Source organism: Clinocottus analis, unplaced genomic scaffold (assembly GCF_023055335.1).
Source record: "Clinocottus analis isolate CAN_PGR_092001 unplaced genomic scaffold, fCliAna1.0.p SCAF_12, whole genome shotgun sequence".
Lineage (NCBI taxonomy): Eukaryota > Metazoa > Chordata > Actinopteri > Perciformes > Cottidae > Clinocottus > Clinocottus analis.
This window is the reverse complement of record NW_027175843.1, coordinates 10,342,145-10,359,384: the sequence shown is the minus strand read 5'-3', so window position 1 is coordinate 10,359,384 and position 17,240 is coordinate 10,342,145. Positions and strand designations below refer to the sequence as shown.

The 17,240-nt window shown below is 42.1% G+C and overlaps 2 protein-coding genes across 2 annotated transcripts; both read left to right on the top strand.

Moving 5' to 3' along the window:
* Positions 1 to 648: 648 nt before the first annotated feature.
* LOC137782849 (NADH-ubiquinone oxidoreductase 75 kDa subunit, mitochondrial-like) lies at positions 649 to 7,222 on the top strand. Its single transcript, XM_068572518.1, has 19 exons — positions 649 to 716; positions 1,346 to 1,425; positions 1,800 to 1,894; positions 2,006 to 2,113; positions 2,231 to 2,307; positions 2,521 to 2,602; positions 2,716 to 2,846; positions 2,933 to 3,118; positions 3,209 to 3,343; positions 3,440 to 3,554; positions 3,653 to 3,798; positions 3,892 to 4,020; positions 4,117 to 4,246; positions 4,341 to 4,501; positions 4,602 to 4,756; positions 5,455 to 5,630; positions 5,725 to 5,859; positions 5,983 to 6,055; positions 6,673 to 7,222. Exons 2-19 carry the CDS (start codon positions 1,347 to 1,349, stop codon positions 6,762 to 6,764), a joined length of 2,205 nt encoding a protein of 734 aa, XP_068428619.1. The 5' UTR covers positions 649 to 716; position 1,346; the 3' UTR covers positions 6,765 to 7,222.
* A 959-nt stretch (positions 7,223 to 8,181) lies between these two features.
* ino80da (INO80 complex subunit Da) lies at positions 8,182 to 16,411 on the top strand. The gene is made up of 10 exons (XM_068572635.1): positions 8,182 to 8,255; positions 9,539 to 9,785; positions 10,048 to 10,859; positions 10,958 to 11,060; positions 11,146 to 11,370; positions 11,610 to 11,719; positions 11,884 to 12,017; positions 12,233 to 12,459; positions 12,633 to 12,790; positions 12,894 to 16,411. Exons 1-10 carry the CDS (start codon positions 8,189 to 8,191, stop codon positions 13,889 to 13,891), a joined length of 3,081 nt encoding a protein of 1,026 aa, XP_068428736.1. The 5' UTR covers positions 8,182 to 8,188; the 3' UTR covers positions 13,892 to 16,411.
* Positions 16,412 to 17,240: the final 829 nt, after the last annotated feature.

Genomic DNA, 17,240 nt, shown 5'->3' with positions numbered 1-17,240 from the left:
CTTCTTTTGAACATCTTTTGTACTTTGATCACTTTTTTCTATTGTTGACTTGATGTGAGAAGAGTCTGTCAATAAAAAGCATGAATTTATGTTATATGTACACACAGTCTCGATTTCCAAGTGGAATTTAAGTAAGCGTCCACAAGTCTAAATCAAGATGTGCATTCCCTTCCATTTCCTGAGGTTCTGTTTACCAGCCACTTCCTGTTATTTCTCTATGGTGACCTCTGACGTGAAAGGATGACATGGTTGTTAGGTCAAAATACCTTACCATCCTGTTTGAATCCCTGGAATAACTACACATAATTTAAACTTCTTCAACAACTACAATCAGCATCACTTCCCTTTGTGGAAAACGCAAGTCTACCTGCGACCTCTCCATCTTTTAAATGAGCTAAATGCTCTTTAAAGTGGCTCATTAAAGAATGAAAAACTGGATTAAATCCGAATGTGAGAGAAACATCCTGCTGCATCTGCTATTTCACCACATATTGTCACACATTGGTTAAGAGGGTTAACTTTACTGTCACAAGTAGTGTTGCATGCACATGCAGTGCGACTAAATTAGACAGTAATTACAGAAAAGTAGAGACAAAGTGGCCGTGGATTATTATAGCCTATACAGGATTACTTAATCCGTGACGCAGCAGAATAACAAGGCAGTGCGCCATCTGCGTCGCAGGCAGTCTCCTGTGATTATCCCAAACACTGGCAAGGTAAGCGACACATCACTGTGGTGTTTAGGACATATTAGTAACGTTAACTATATAGTCAATCTGTAGTGACAGCTGCTGAAGGATCGTCCGAAACGTAATTTTATACGTGAACAAACGGACTAGTGTGAAGGAATTATTTTTACTTTACATGTTACGTTCACTTGCTTGAGGAAAAGCGTGTTAACGCTATATTTGTGAGTCTGGAGTCGAGGTTCTAAAAGCTGAAATGTTGCTTCTGGCGTTGGAAGTTGATACTTTGTATCATTGACGGAACGTTAGAATGTGATATATCGTGAGCTAACACACTCTTTGCTTGGTGCGATATTGTGCAAAGGTTCGTTACATTTGGCGTAATTTTGACATTTCGTCAAATAGCACTCTGACTTAAACATGCTCTTTTTTTGTAAATACGTCGCAAGATAAACGAGCCGTTCTAACTGACAGCCCCTGTGGGCACCAACGTTTGCTAGTGTTCCTGCTATTGTTTTGCTAGCTAGTGGCAGAGATGCTTTACGGCTCTTTGGAGTTAATATGACGCACCAGCTTTGAAAATGTTGGTCTTGTCAATACTCGACACATGTGTGAACCAGAAGGAGTAGACCTTACACGTGACCTTGCCTCTCTTGCAGTATGTTGCGTTTGCGTGTTGTGAGCCGGAGTATTTGTCCAGCAGCAATTATTAAAGGACGTACGGCTGCAACGAACAATGGTGAGAAATATGTCACTTTAATTGATCAAATGTGTGTCTTGTATTTCAGCAGAACATCCATGCTGTATGTTGTTTGTTGTGTGCAACCCTTGTCACTTTGCTCTCTATTGATGGATTATAGGAAGGATTGCATATTTGTTAGAAGGCACACCTGGTGGCAGGCTGTTTTTTTGTTGTTGTTGTTGCTCAATTTAACCAATAGTACCATGTGTTATTACTTTGTAATACCAGGGATTCATTATACTACGCTATGATAGAGATGATGATACATTTTGCAGCTTGTCTTCTTCTTAAAGTAACAGTCCATGGATAAAAATAAAAGGGAAGATTTGTGGAAAATAAGGTTTGAAAATGTTTTCTGTGTGTGCTTGAAGCTCGCACTGCAGCAACAGCAGCCGCCAATAACCTCCTGGAGGTGTTTGTGGATGGAAACCCTATCATGGTGGAGCCAGGAACCACCGTTTTGCAGGTAACATGCGAGATTCATGCATATAGTCACATAAGATCAAAAGCTAATATTAGTTAACTATATATTAGTTAATAACATCAGATTTAACCCTGTGACTAAATTTTGTTACAGGCATGCGAGAAGGTAGGAATGCAGATTCCTCGCTTCTGCTACCATGAGCGCCTGTCAGTTGCAGGAAACTGTCGCATGTGTCTGGTGGAGATAGAGAAAGTTCCTAAGGTATAATTAAGGTTGTATGTGTGTGTGTTTTGTTTCTATTTTGGGAATCAGCATGCTGTACTTATTTGCCATGTACAACTTGAAATAATCAGAAATACTTTTTCCTTCATTTTGAAGCCAGTGGCAGCTTGTGCGATGCCAGTCATGAAGGGCTGGAATATTTTAACTAACTCTGACAAAACAAGAAAGGCAAGGTAGGATCAAAGTCACAAATACGACATTGTATTCTCTGATAATATGACATATTTGTGTTTGGTTAGAGTTAATATTGCTCTGTAATTATTCCAAGTTGTCTGTGGGCCATTTTCAAGTGAGGTGATACAATAACCCACATCTCTCCCAAGCAAAAAAAACAAAAACAACACCCGGAATAGTGATGTTCAAAATTCATGTTTTATTTTACACAGAGAGGGTGTGATGGAGTTCCTGCTGGCTAATCACCCATTAGATTGTCCAATTTGTGATCAAGGGGGAGAATGTGATCTCCAGGTAAAGATAATCACCACCAGCGATTAGTAGAATGTGCATCACATACACCGTTTGGAAAAAAAAGGATTTAATTTATGATGGACAAGTACAACTGAATACTATTTTGTCTAAAGGACCAGTCCATGCAGTTTGGAAGTGACAGGAGCCGCTTCACAGAGGGCAAAAGAGCTGTGGAAGACAAAAACATCGGCCCTCTTATTAAAACCATTATGACTCGCTGCATCCAGTGCACTCGCTGTGTGCGGTGAGCCACACAACAATATGTAGAGTAAGTTTAGCTGCCAAGTAAATTAAAGGATATGAAAATAAGGATTTGTTTTGCTCCTACAGCTTTGCCAGTGAGATTGCAGGTGTGGAGGACCTGGGTACCACCGGCAGAGGCAATGACCTGCAGATTGGGACTTATGTGGAGAAGATGTTCATGTCAGAGTTATCTGGGAATGTTATCGATATCTGCCCAGTGGGGGCTCTGACCTCGAAACCATATGCATTCACTGCTCGCCCTTGGGAGACCAGGTACTTTAATTTGTTGCTCTACTGTTTAAGTATACTTTTAATGTCAGAGGTTAGTTTTTACTCTTATATATTATTCTTGGCTTTCTGCAGGAAGACTGAATCCATTGATGTTCTGGATGCTGTGGGTAGTAACATTGTGGTGACCACTCGTGGGGGTGAGGTGATGAGAATCTTGCCTCGTCTTAATGAGGATGTTAATGAGGAGTGGATTTCAGACAAAACTAGGTACTTAATATCATATAATGATACAACATGTACATTAAGGTATCATGTATGATGTTTGCATCATTTCTGAACTCTGCCTTGCTTTAACCCTGACAGGTTTGCATATGATGGACTCAAAAGGCAGAGACTCACTCAGCCAATGGTGAAAAACGAGTCTGGGCAGTTGATTCCCACGACCTGGGAAGATGTGCTGACTCGAGTTGCTGGAGCAGTATGTAATTTATGCTAAATTACCTACTGTAAACATGTATGATAATTTACAACTTGTTGTTTCGACTTAGGCTAAAATAACATCTGTTTATATGGCAGTTGCAAGGCGTCGAAGGAAATGCTGTTGCTGCTATTGTCGGAGGATTGGTGGATGCAGAGGCTCTCATTTCCCTAAAAGATTTGCTAAACCGTTTAAATAGTGACAACCTGTGCACTGAAGAGGTGTTCCCAGACGCTGGAGCTGGGTAAGGATACAGAAAGAGTGAAACTGAAGATGGGAACCAGCAAGTTGGATTTGCCCTGAAGTTAGGTTTCTGATTTTACCTTGGCCTCTTTAGATCGGACCTTCGTTCAAACTATCTTTTAAACACTGGAATTGCTGGCATTGAGGAAGCTGACCTGATACTTCTGGTTGGCACAAACCCACGCTATGAGGCTCCTCTCTTCAATGCACGAATCAGAAAAAGGTATTTTTGGTTGTTGAACAATGTCAGACTCTGAAATTAGTTATGGTCAACCAAAATGTGCATTATTTAATCGGTCTCTTGGTATCTGTGATTCAGCTGGCTTCACAATGAGTTGCAAGTGGCTCTATTGGGAAAGGAAGTGGACCTAAGTTACACATATGACCATCTTGGGGAGTCTGCCAAGGTTCTTCAAGAGATTGCATCAGGAACTCACCCATTCTCCCAGGTATCACTGTGAAAACTCTCAGTGATGTAATGAATGTTATCAGTCAACTTCAAGGCCTCTTCCTAGTTGTTAAGTCTTTTATCTTCTCTTACAGGTCTTGGCTAAAGCTAAGCATCCTGTTGTTGTGGTTGGAAGCAGTTGTCTGCAGACTGATGATGGCGCTGCGATAATGGCTGCTGTGTCAACCATTGCTCAAAACGCTTGCATCAGCAGTGGCGCTGAGGAAACCTGGAAGGTTCTCAATGTGCTTCACAGGTCATGGTCTTGGAAAATTAGAGGGAAAGCATTCAGTAACAGGGAGCATTCAATAGGGATATTTACTGTAATATGTGTGCTGTTTTTCCTGTGTCTTCAGGGTTGCCAGTCAAGTGGCTGCACTTGATCTTGGATACAAAGCAGGTGTGGAGGCAATCAGAAAGAACCCACCCAAAATTCTGTTTTTACTAGGAGCGGATGCTGGCTGCATTACTCGCCAAGACCTCCCGAAGGATAGCTTCATAATTTATCAAGGTCAGCTGTTTTACTGCACAGCAGCTAAAGCTTTCATTTACATAAACGTATGTATAACATCTGACACCCCCTGTACACCTTGCATTAAATTGCATTTTGTGTGATCCGATTGCAAAAAGATACTGCTTGACCACATGTAAATGCGCCCCAAACACATTTAGGACAAAATGTGATCCGATTGGCCGAACAAACATTAATAAAGCAGCGTGAGCGTTCCCCACTGACTCGCCGCTCCGCACTGCTTTCATACAGCGGTTACAGCTTTTAACGCTGTCCCGACAGCGGCGTCACAGAATCGTAACACCCACCTTCTAGTTTCCCGTCAGGAAAACACTTTTAGCTCTGTCAGCTTGTCTCAGGCCCTGGCTTTTCCCCCTCATCTTCAGTCTCTCTGTGACTCTACCTAGTTCCAGCCATTGGGAACACTTGACTATTATGCTAGTATAACAAATAAAGTATTCCTGTCTGTTTGGATTTGGGTGGTTGATTAACTGACGTATGAACCTTAGTAAAGCAACATAGATTAATGCAGGATCTAGCATACGGTGCAAAGTGGACCAAAGTGTTACACAGTGTTCTCCATCGCCTTCATTAACGTATTAAATACGGTACCTTTTGTAAAAAAAAACAACTAAAAAAAATTCTTTATCAAACTTTTTCTTGCTTGATTTTAAACGTTCTGTACCTTAACTTCACAGGTCACCATGGCGATGTTGGGGCATCAATGGCTGATATCATACTTCCTGGAGCTGCATATACTGAAAAATGTAGCACCTATGTGAACACTGAGGGTCGTGCGCAGCAGACCAAAGTGGCTGTGACTTCTCCGGGCATGGCAAGGGAGGACTGGAGGATCATCAGAGCCATATCTGAGGTGAACTACCCCCCCACACCCTCAAAAAAGAAAGAAAGAATATTAAATAGAAGTAAAATTAAATGCTACTGTATTTTCTCTTTCCCTCTTCAAGCTTGCTGGAATGACTCTGCCATATGACACCCTTGATGAAGTGCGTGATAGAATGGCCGAGGTTTCCCCAAATCTGGTGCGATATGATGATGTTGAGGAGGCCAACTACTTTAAGCAGGCTAATGAACTGTCCAAGGTCAGCTGTTATCTCCCTCGAGCATGTGTTTAGTTGATTACAGAGGAGGCAAAAGCTTTATGTCTGCTTTTTCAGTTTGGGTTTGTCTTAGTTTGCTTCATAATGATGGTTTATCTCTTTCAGGCAGTGAACCAGGCTGTCCTTACTAGACCTTTAGTCCCTCCACAACTTACTGTGAAGGACTTCTATATGACAGGTGGGTCACTGGTACTCTGAAACTTGCTCACTGGATGTAGTCTAAATGTTGTTTTCGTTCCAAAATCTTCCAAGAAACACAGCAGTGATGCATCACCCCCATGATTTAAATATATGTATGTGTATTTCATGTTTTATACAGAAATAGTAATAGCAATACTAATACAAATGTCACATATCCCAGTATTTATAACTGCATCTAATTTGAAATGTGACATTATATTCCCTGAAATAGCTACTGTGTTAAATCAGCTATTATCATTTTTTCCAAATGAAACAAATCAAAATGACAATACTCACAAAAGTGTTACACTATGACTGAATAAAGTACTCATTTGAAGTGTTTTGTTTAAATGGTAGTTGTCACAGGTTTCTTCCATGAACAATACAAAATTCTGAGTAAGAACTTTGTTTTGTTTACTTCTGTGCTTTTTATTCAAGGAAGTGTATTGTTATTTATGCCGTTATGAGGGCAAGCTGCTTGGAGGGCCAGCAATTATTACAAAATTTTATTCTTTTTTTAATCAGCATACGCAGACAGAGTGTACATACTCAGATATAAAAGTAATTGTTTGTGCTGTTTATAGGACTATTTTTTAATTTGTCATTTGCCCACAGATCCAATAAGCAGAGCCTCCCAGACGATGGCCAAGTGCGTGAAAGCTGTCAGTGAGGGAGCACAGGCTGTGGACGAGCCAGCCATATGCTAAAGAACAATGGATAGCCATCCAATCCTTGAAAAAAGAAAAATATGCGCACAACTCAACTTTTTGTAGATGTCTAGAATTGTTTATATTTGCACTATTTTATTATTGTAGTGGCCTCATCATCTATGCAAACTATAGAACTAATATAGTTTACTAACCTGCAGAGGCATGTGCTTCTTGCAGAGTGGATATGTAAGCTTATTTTACCAAAGATGCACTCTTAAAAGTTTAAGGTTTTACCTCTTATTGCTTTTTAGGTGTAATCGTAAAGGTTTAAAATATGTATTCTAAATATAATATATTGTCTTGTAAAATTACAAACGTTAAAAGTGTTAAGATTATATTTTCCTAAAGGTATGGAGTATATAGTTTACACGTATGGCTATTTGTGTATGAAACAGTTTTCTATAGCATGCGTAAAGAACCCGGCTATTTAAGTTTTTTCCCCTATTAAAACATGTCAAAAGTATCAAAAAGATGTGCTGGTGCCTTGGACGGCGCTGTCTTGTTTGTTTGTATACCAATCAACTTAACTACTGTAACTGCCGGACACGTGGTCTCTCATCAGTGAACAGCCGGCAAGAAGAGTGGCAGCAGGGCTGGCAACTCATCCATAAGGAGGACGATAGCCGTGGTCCAGGTGGATTTTCACTGCAACCCTTTGCAGGACCTCAGTCAATATAATTCAACCAAATTGTTTTAAATGTGAAACATGTAAACGGCACTGTCATTCACTGAAACGGTCACTCCTGTCCTAAAGAGATCAACATGACACTTCTCCATTGTAGAGGTTTTTAACAAAGTTGAATTTCCAACATGGTAGGAGAGGTTGTTGTTGTCTAGCGGATTGTTGTCATGTCCTCGCAGTGCCTGTAGTGGTGCTGTGAGGAGTCTGCCGGAGATCCAACAAAAATCCTCAGCAGCCTGCCTACTGCTTGTAATTTGCTCTGGATAGCCCATATTTAAATGCATCCGTATTTCAAGATATACCAAGCTCGATGAAGATCGCCGTTATTATCCTATCTCGAATATCGATGCAGAAATAGCCTAGCTGAATCTAATAGTCATTTCGGCCGTCTATCTGGAGCGCATTCCTTACACAGCCCATACCAATTCAAGGTAAGCGAAATAATTTACAGCCTCGGTCTCGATTTCTAAGCGTACCGTTTTGCACTGGCCTCAAACGGCCAAGCGTTCAACTAGAGGCCGCTGTGCTGTCGAAGCTAATAGGCCTCTTATTAATGACTCATTTATTTTAAAACTTGAGCTCTGACGAAATAACTCTGCGCCCTCGGTAGATGTGGGAAGTGAGGCAATGTTGACAGTTTCGAATCCTATAGTTTGCTACTGTGACACTATGCAACGATAGTGGCTATATTCCATATCGATTATGACGGAGGCCTTCGGGCACAGGCCTTAAGCCTCGTATGTGGACCCTTTGTTTGAAAGAATTTGGCTATAAATGTGCCATGTTTATGAACACAAAATCACACGGTTGGTGCCAGTTATGCTATGTAATTTATGATTACGCTTGCATTTTGTTTTTATTAAACTATACTGAAAATAGACCTTTTATAGTGTTGCCATTTGCTGATGTTTCCGTTTCCTGGTTAGCTACCGCCTCCTGATTTGTGTTTTTAGCTTTGATAGCTTGTTAGCTAGCCAGTGAATGTTAGTTTGCGTGTCTGTTTCATGTTGATTAAATGTATTTCTGCCTGGAGCTAGGCCAAGTTGCATCTTGTGGCTCTATGTTACACTTTAGGTACATCCGCTTATAATTGATTAGTGTAAAGTTTCAGATCTGACCATCGGCTTCAAGCTAATGTTGGTATGCTAGCTCCCCGGGCTCTAATGACAGTGAAGCTACCGTTAGTCAACGTTCGCTGCTTGTCCGGTTTTCCGTGTCGAAAGTTTCGTTAACGCGAACCCATGCTGATATAAATGGCATTTAGCCAACCTGTCCTTATATGTCCAACATTGACCTCAGCTGTCAGAAACGCAGAGCTCTCAGAATGAACTGGAAAACAAAACAATTCAAGTTAAATGTAGCCACTAAGCTACTTAGGCTTCAATAATCGTGATTGTATTGAGACACACGTAGCGTCCTCAGCGTGTTTATTATGAAGTGTTGCATAAAAAAATAAAACTGAGATCATGTTTCCTGTTGAATCGGAAAAGGTGACTTTTTGATTAAGATATTTGAATTCAGATAGTTTTATAATGAAGCATACACAAGAGCAGGCTTTTAGCTTTGAACTTTGTCAAGCAGTCTGTCACGCATCTTATCGTGTAAGTGCTAGCTTGGAGGATAATTGAATGGACTGTTGGATATAATGACCTATTCTCTGTTTACCACCTGTTCCTTAATAAGATATTTTGACACAGAAATGAGACAGTGTAAATGTAACAAGTATTCAGGAACAAAGTTTGTCTAGACTAAAATGTCCTCAAATAAGTATTATAATGTTAGGGCAATTTTGTTTATTCCCAATATACAGTCAAATAGTTGTTCAACGATCAAGCAACTCTGCAATCATTTGCAAGTCTTTTTAATTTTAACGTGACAACAAAAATACTACTTTTTAATAAACATTATGTGAGCTTCCTGAAAATGTAATGTTAAATACTAATACTATTAAGAGTGAGGTAAACAGTCACCTGTTGAAAAATATAAACCTGTTTCTGTGCCTCTCACCCCTGAATGTACATGCATAGTTGTCATCAATATAAAGTGTCAGTGATGTAATTTTTGGTTTCCCCTGACTTTATCCAATCAGCTGATGTTGTCAAGAACAAGAGTCACGTGATGTATGAAGGCAAACACATACACTTCTCAGAGGTGGACAATAAGCCGTTGTGCTCGTACAGCCCAAAGCTCTGCAAGCAACGCAGACTAAATGGCTATGCTTTTTGTATCCGGCACGTTCTGGAGGATAAGACAGCTCCCTTCAAGCAATGTGAATATGTGGCAAAGTACAACAGCCAGCGATGTACCAACCCCATCCCCAAGTCGGAGGACCGCAGGTGTGTATGTTTTATGTGCATGTGTAGCATATTCCACTCGGGCTGCACAATTCATTGAAATTATATTAAAATCGCAATATGGCCTACTTCAATTGCTGAAATCCCATTTTAATTTAAATTTTGTCATTTTAAATTATAATGTAAAAAGTATCACTAATATCGCAAAACCTATCACAATTACAAGATCAGTCTCAATCTTCGGTTCTATATTCCACTATGCTGCGCAGAAAACATTATGCTGAGGTTGTGCTCTTGTTTCCAGATACTGTAACAGCCACCTGCAGGTTCTGGGCTTTATCCCCAAGAAGGAACGGAAGAAGAAGCATGATGCTTTGGAGGAAATACGTTCACGGGCTCACCTGGAGTCAGTGGCTCTCAACATAACTGTGCCCTCTCTCGCTCTGAAAGCTCCCAACGGTCTCGATGAACTTCCGCCATCTCCTCCCTGTACACGCCTGCTACCCCTTCCTGATGAGGAACTCCTGGACCCTTTTGCCTTTTATGAGGATGACACGGATGGGGAGGAGTTGGGTACTCCTCGGAAGGCCAGCGCCATCAAGAAGAAACTACATAGTCGGCTGGTGCTCAACCAGAAACTCTGCCATGACACGGACCTCTTCCAGCCACCTTCTGAGCACTTTAGCACCTCACCTGCCCCCCGAGTCCATAACTCCTCGCCTCTCAACACTCATCTCCCACGGCAGCAGTCAGGTCTTCTTCAGCCGCCCCAGCACTCCAGCGTGACTTCTTTCATCTTCCCAGGACAGCAGCAGGGTTTATTATGCAATCCACCACCACCTCAGACGGTCAACTTTCTGCCTCCAGGGATGCCCGCTAATGCAGCACCCAGTCCAGTGCAACCTTCTGGGCCATCACTCAGCAGGAAAATGCCTTTCACCGCTACTCACTTGCCTGTCAGTTGCAAGGACAGTGGCAGTAACAATCAGCGGCACATGGTTGTCATGCGTCCCGCTGCCTTCTCACCTTCTGCCAGCTGCCTGGCCAGGTTGCAACATCTGGTGCAGCTCTGTGCCAAGACACACCAAGAGCATGGAGACCTCTTTCCTCATCTAGGTGCTTAATTTAAATGCATTTACCACACAGTTTTTCCTTGCATATAAATTCATGTGTAGTTTTTAGGAATAGAGCCGCTCTAACAAGTTCTCTTCCAGGACTGGACTGGTCAGAAGACAGTGCTGCTGATGATGACGATGATGACGAAGAGGAGGCAGAAACTTTTGTTCCTTTCCAGAGCTCTTGGAGACCACAGAATGGGTCGGTATCCTAATATTTCACCCCACGATATAAACATTGACCTGATGCTTCTCGTCATGATTGTTATCAATTGTTTTTTAAACAGGTTGGAAGACGACAGCGGCTCCTCGCGGAGAACGCGGCTACTTCGGCTTTGTTCATACCTCCAGGAGAAATACAAGCACATGTGCAGGCAGGAGAGGGCGAGTATCCGCCAAAAGAGATACCGGTATGCCTTCCGCAAAGCCTTGCTGCACGCTGCCAGTAACAACCCCGACTGTGCCGGGCAGCTGATCCAGGAGTTACGTGGTGCCTCTCGAAGCTCCTCGAGGTAATCTCACAAATGTCATCTTAGTCAAATTTTGTTTATCTCCCTGTCATAAACCCTCCATCACCCACCTGTGTTTTTATATCAGTGCAACCAGCAAATAGTGCTTCTTTTATTGTTGACTTGGTCTTCTAAACTTGCAACTTTCATCCCCTGATTTGAAACGTACAGAACATAACAAATGCAGAGTGTTGTCACTGTTGTTGCTGCTGGCTCAGCTCTGGGTCTGTGTGTTTTTACAGTGTGGCTCCAGCGAGGCAGCAGAACACAGATGCGGGGACCTGCACTGGCAGCACAAAAGGTCAGGCCTGCAACAACAGAGCTCTGCCCTTCACTCGACACTGCTTTCAACGTATCCTTTCCACCACATCACTGATACTACTAGCTTTATCCGTTTCAGTTGTGAACACTTTTTTACCCCATCACACAGTGTGATGTACGATATGCCTTTGTGATGGAGTAGTATGATCGTATGCGTCCCGTCTCGTGTGTTGTTTCCTTCATGGTTCTCTAAAGATATTCTGTTGAATCGTTCCCAGCAGCTCTTTGCTAGTTGCACAGCCAAATTTGCAGATGGTCAGCAGTGCTCCATCCCTGTGTTTGATATCACACACCAGACACCACTCTGTGAAGAGCATGCCAAAAAAATGGTGAGTTTATTATTCAAAGGACAATTGCAACTTTTTTATTTTATTTTTTCAGTTAGATTAGAAGTGTGAAAGAGTGGTATTAATCCTCTCATCTAACTCTTCAAGGAATTGAATAAGCATATTTCCTGGAATGATGTTCTCGTTATTGCTTGTGACTGCTCCTCATATGGGATAATGTTATGACGACTCAGCGCTCTTTTATCCATCACACACAGGATAATTTCCTGAGAGGGGATGGTAACAGACGAGTGCAGCACCACCAGCAGCAGCAACAGCGAAAGCCACGTAAAAAGACCAAACCGCCGGCACTCACCAAAAAACACAAGAAGAAGAGGAGGAGAGGGCCACGGAGGCCTCAGAAACCCATCCCTCCAGCTTTGCCACAGGGGAACCTGGGAATGCCTTGTACAAGCCTAGCAATGCCCTCACAGGCCAACATCAGGTCTGCTACCCTCGTCTCTCCACTGTTAACTTTAAAATGTTGCGCAGAGATCTAGTGTCAGGGAGAATACCCTTATTCATAAGCTCTTGTGTCACACATGTTTGAACAGCTCTTTTGCGACAGCAGCATGTTGTATTTCATCACTAAGCTTGTTCATCTCATCTTTGTATCAGGAGCCCGTCAACGCCAGACCTGAGTACAGAGGAGCTTCCGGACGATATCGCTAATGAAATGGCAGACATTCCAAATGACCTTGAGCTAAACCAGGAGGACTTCTCCGACGTGTTACCCAGACTACCTGATGACCTGCAGGTCTTCGACTTGTTTGAAGGTTGTCACACAGCTAATTATTTCATGTGGATGCTAGCAAAGTCTTCTCTGTCTGTGTTTTAAAAAAAAATCATATTAAATTGTGTGTCTGTGTATATATTTAGGTAAAAATGGAGATTTATTGCCCACAACGGAGGAGGCTGAAGAGCTGGTGCGTGCACTGCAGGCTATGGGGTCCTACCCAGACTCTTTAGTGTGTCTGACCTCCATGGGAGACCTGGCTCCATCTGAAGGAGTGGATCACCGAGCCATGACTGTGTTCCCTGGTCCTGTCCAGTCGGGTAGCATGGGGGACCTGCTCAACAGCCGCATCCCTACAGAGAACTTCACCAGCCTCGAGCTGGAAGACAACTTACTGCAGTCCACTGGGGGTCACTTTTCCCCCTCACCGCCATCTCAACCGGCTAACCAGCCCCAGACGTCGTGCTCCAGCCTGCCTTCATCTTCTTCTACAGTAGCCCCCTCCACTCCCTCCCTGCACACTCAGACCTCCATAACGGAGCGAACGTTTTCCCGGACACACGCATCCCACGTCCTGACCAAGTCGGATGCACCCACATCATCTCCCCAAGGCAGCCACTACAGCGACCACATATCTTCTCCCCATGCCAGCTCATTCCAGACAGATGCCCCTCTACTGCTGGAAGTCCCCCTCAGCGGGCTGCCAGGACCCCCACGCTCATCATGGAACAATCTCCCACTCCCCGACCCCACACAGTTTGGCAATCTCATAGGCTCAGAAAGTCATCTCATATCCACCTCCCTATCCACGCCCCCGGCCACCACACACTCTGTGACGCTGCAGCCCATGGCTGCGCTTTCAGCGATGCCCCAGAGTGGCTTGACGGGTTTAACGACTTCCCACGCCCCATCATCCTCCCTCCCATCCTCTTCACACGATCTTCTGACCTCCACGCAGCCCAAGCAACAGCTTCCCCAGTTCAGCGCGGCCTTTGGCCATCAATTGGCCTCCCACAGTGGCATTCCGAAAGACGTTCAGCCGAGCCACAGCTCCACAGCGCCCCCTGCTGGCTTTTCCATAGTTAGTGCCACCGCTGCAAGTGCCAACAGCGTCACACCACCCTTCACGCAAAGTAAATGAGAGCAGTCGGCACAGCGGCTGCATGATGGTCTGCGGACTCACAGTCACACTTACAATCCAGTCGGCTGGCTCCTGATTGACCACCCCTCCTCATCTGCTACATGTGTGCAATGTGGTAATAGTGCACTATTTGATAATGAATTTGCACAACCTCAGATTTTCCTCAATATTTTCTATTTTCATTATTTGATCCTGTAGCCAGGTGGTCTCTGGGATTTTAAGTCGGCGTGATTCCACTTGTTTGATGCCTTGTGGTTTCGTCAGCAGGGGGTAACAGTCAGATTTTGTGATGAATTAAACGGGTGAAATTAGCAGAAGGACCTTAGCAGAGATTATCTGTCACAGTGCTCAGAATTCATTGACATAGAAGCCTCAATCAGTGGTCGGTTTGTTTGCTTTGCCAGTTTAAGTCCTGTCTTTAAATTATCAACTGTACCCTGCCTTGCTCAAACAGCCATTGCATTTCCACCTGATCATACACTGCTTCTGTCACCCTCTGAAATACAAAGAGTACAGGTTGTGATATTTGTGACCCATTATGTTTCAAGCTATTTAACTGTTATCATGATATAGAATCTCTACCAAGTCAAATTTCACAGTATGAATTTACCAAAATACTTTTAAACGGCTGTTTTTATATTGTGTATACTGTTTGTGCTCATTTATTGGTTTGCTCAGATGTCAAAATCTCCGACCTCACCATTGGTTGTGGGACTCTGAGTAGCCTAGTAGACACTTGAAGGTAATATAGTTTCTTAAAGCAATAAATGCATTAACATAACTCTAGCATCGTAAGGTATTTTATTGGTCTCATTACTTGTAGCTTCACTTGTGAATTTGGGTTGGATCAGGAATACATTTTGGCCTCTATAACAGTTATGAACCTCATTTTCCAGCAGAACTATTTCGCTCACTTGAGCCAATAGAGACCAGGGATCAGGTCCACCTTCTTCTCTTTGGTCATACTAAGTGGACTTTTAAGGCAAATAACTGAATTTCAGTGTTAATGTGAGAGTTGAGGAAGTGTTATCCAGGGACTTTAAGTGTCTACTCTCAAAGGTGCTCTCTGGTCCACATATACAATGGTAATTAGTGACTTAGACATGCATGTCAGGCAAATTCAGTATCAAGACTCCAAGGAAACTCGCTAAGACATCGAGGCCAGACTACCCAGAGGGCTATGTGATTCAAATTGTATAAAACGGTGTGTTGAGCAGTGTCTGTTTTACTCTCAAACTGAGTGATTTTAAGCTAAATTATGCAAACTCGGGTCTGATTTTGACTTAAATTGACAAACCCCGCCGAGAGCTCTTCCCTTGACTCCTACATACAACAGTACAACCACGGTTTTTGATGGATATTATATTAGACATTTGACTGATTGTCAGACATTGTTGAGTATTAGGTATATGGTAGCAAGTCTCTATCTTGGGGTATGTTGGTGAATTATTCAGTAGCGATGGATTTAAATTGTTGTTGCAATGTATTCAGTGGAACCTGTGTCTTGTAGAATGAGTCCCTTGTTTTTAATGGCTATCAAAATGGTTGTAAGTTGGAGTCATCAATGTTTGTCTGCTGTCATCTAGTTTTTAAATAATATTCTGATGGAGAGTATTTTTGATAGCTATTAAACTCCAGGAAGAAGTCTTGAGATTTGCATGGGGCAGCAACCGTCTGTGTGAGAGCATTATAATATTAGATTATGGTCCCTGGCTTGATTCTCGGTGGTATAAAACATAGGAATATATGCATCACCATTTATTTAAATTGTGTGGAGAAAAACACATCATTACAGTATGTTTTTCGACATAGCTTTGCACAGGAGTGGATGAGGCTGGTGGTGTTTCTCTTGTCCAGTGTCTGTCTTGCCTTTTCCTTTTCTGTTTTGCTTGGACGCTCATTAATTGAACAGCTGCCATCATTACCAGCTCTGAGCCTGCACCAGACCCCCTATTTCCAGCTGTGAGAAGGCCCAGTTCTGTCTCTCCCTTCCAAAGAGAAAACACATAGTGAAGTGTAAACCCGTAGCTCCACCGGAGACGACTGGGCTTCTCCGTGACTGCTGTGTTGTAACTAATGGTCATTAACACAGTGCCCCAAAAAAAGAAAAAAAAAATGTTGGATGAAAATGTTTGCAAGGCATTACTGCTGTATCCACATAGCATGAGATTAGTCACTGCACCAGTTTTCCCCAAAACCACGTAGAACAAAATGAACAGGGCTCGTACTGTAGGCACATTCAACTGCTTGAATTCAGAGATGGCTGACAAATTCCTATACTCATTGAATGTACTGTATTACTGTTTTTAAAGATAGGATGAGCTAATCTAGTCACCTTTTGTTATTGGTCCTTGTTTAATTTGTCTAAGGTATTTTTTGTATACAAAGGTTTACATTTTTATGTATATTTTTCTTGTGTACAAATTATGTAATATGTGTAAAAACACTGTATGTAATATCTGTATATAGTGTGAGAAATATGATCTTTTGTTTTTGGATGTATAAATAAAACTTGCTGTGAGGAATTTGCTATCAGTTTTTACTTTTACTGGGCCCTGAGAAATAACTTTCACTACACATGAGGTAAGGTGTTGTAACATGCACACTGCCACAAGTGTTTCTTTCCATGCACATGAAGGTCAATTTAATAAAAATGTCACTTCGTATAGCTGTAGAGCTTTTGACCATATTACATGCATGGTCTTTCTCGGCAGACGCATGTGATTTAAATTCACAAATTAAGATTACAAATTATATTTATGTAGCTCACATTTAATTTATTGTATCAAAAGGTGTATTCAGTAGCTGTTGTACAGCTTTCCATCATATTACATGAAACTCATCAGCAGCTGGAGACAGACAGCATAGTTGTCACAGAATTGTAGATGTCAGATTTTAAGCCGATGTCCTTTAAGTGTTTAATTAAAAACTTACTGCTCACATACAATGTGCGGTTATCCAACTTCTAAATACAACCCTAAATTTTTATGCAGTCCTTCACTTAATCTTGAAGGGGTTGTGTTGTGAGTATAATTTGGCATTGTCCACATGTAATTTAAAAGTCCTGTTTTGGCTTACAATAAAGCAGAAAGACATTCTACCCGGTCAATGAGCATTTACATTTGTCTTTACATTGAATCAGGTTTTTAGTTTTAACTCTAATATTGGTGGCTGCTCTCCTTTCCGCCGCATGGTTCGGTTCTACGCTCAATTATTGTTCCAGCATCAGATTTGTGAAGAATGTCACTAATAAATTTGAACGTTTACTCAGTAATTCACATATTTAATCTTGTGATTTTTAGTAAACTTGTGCATTTTAAGACCCCATCATTATCAGAGTACTGTGCAC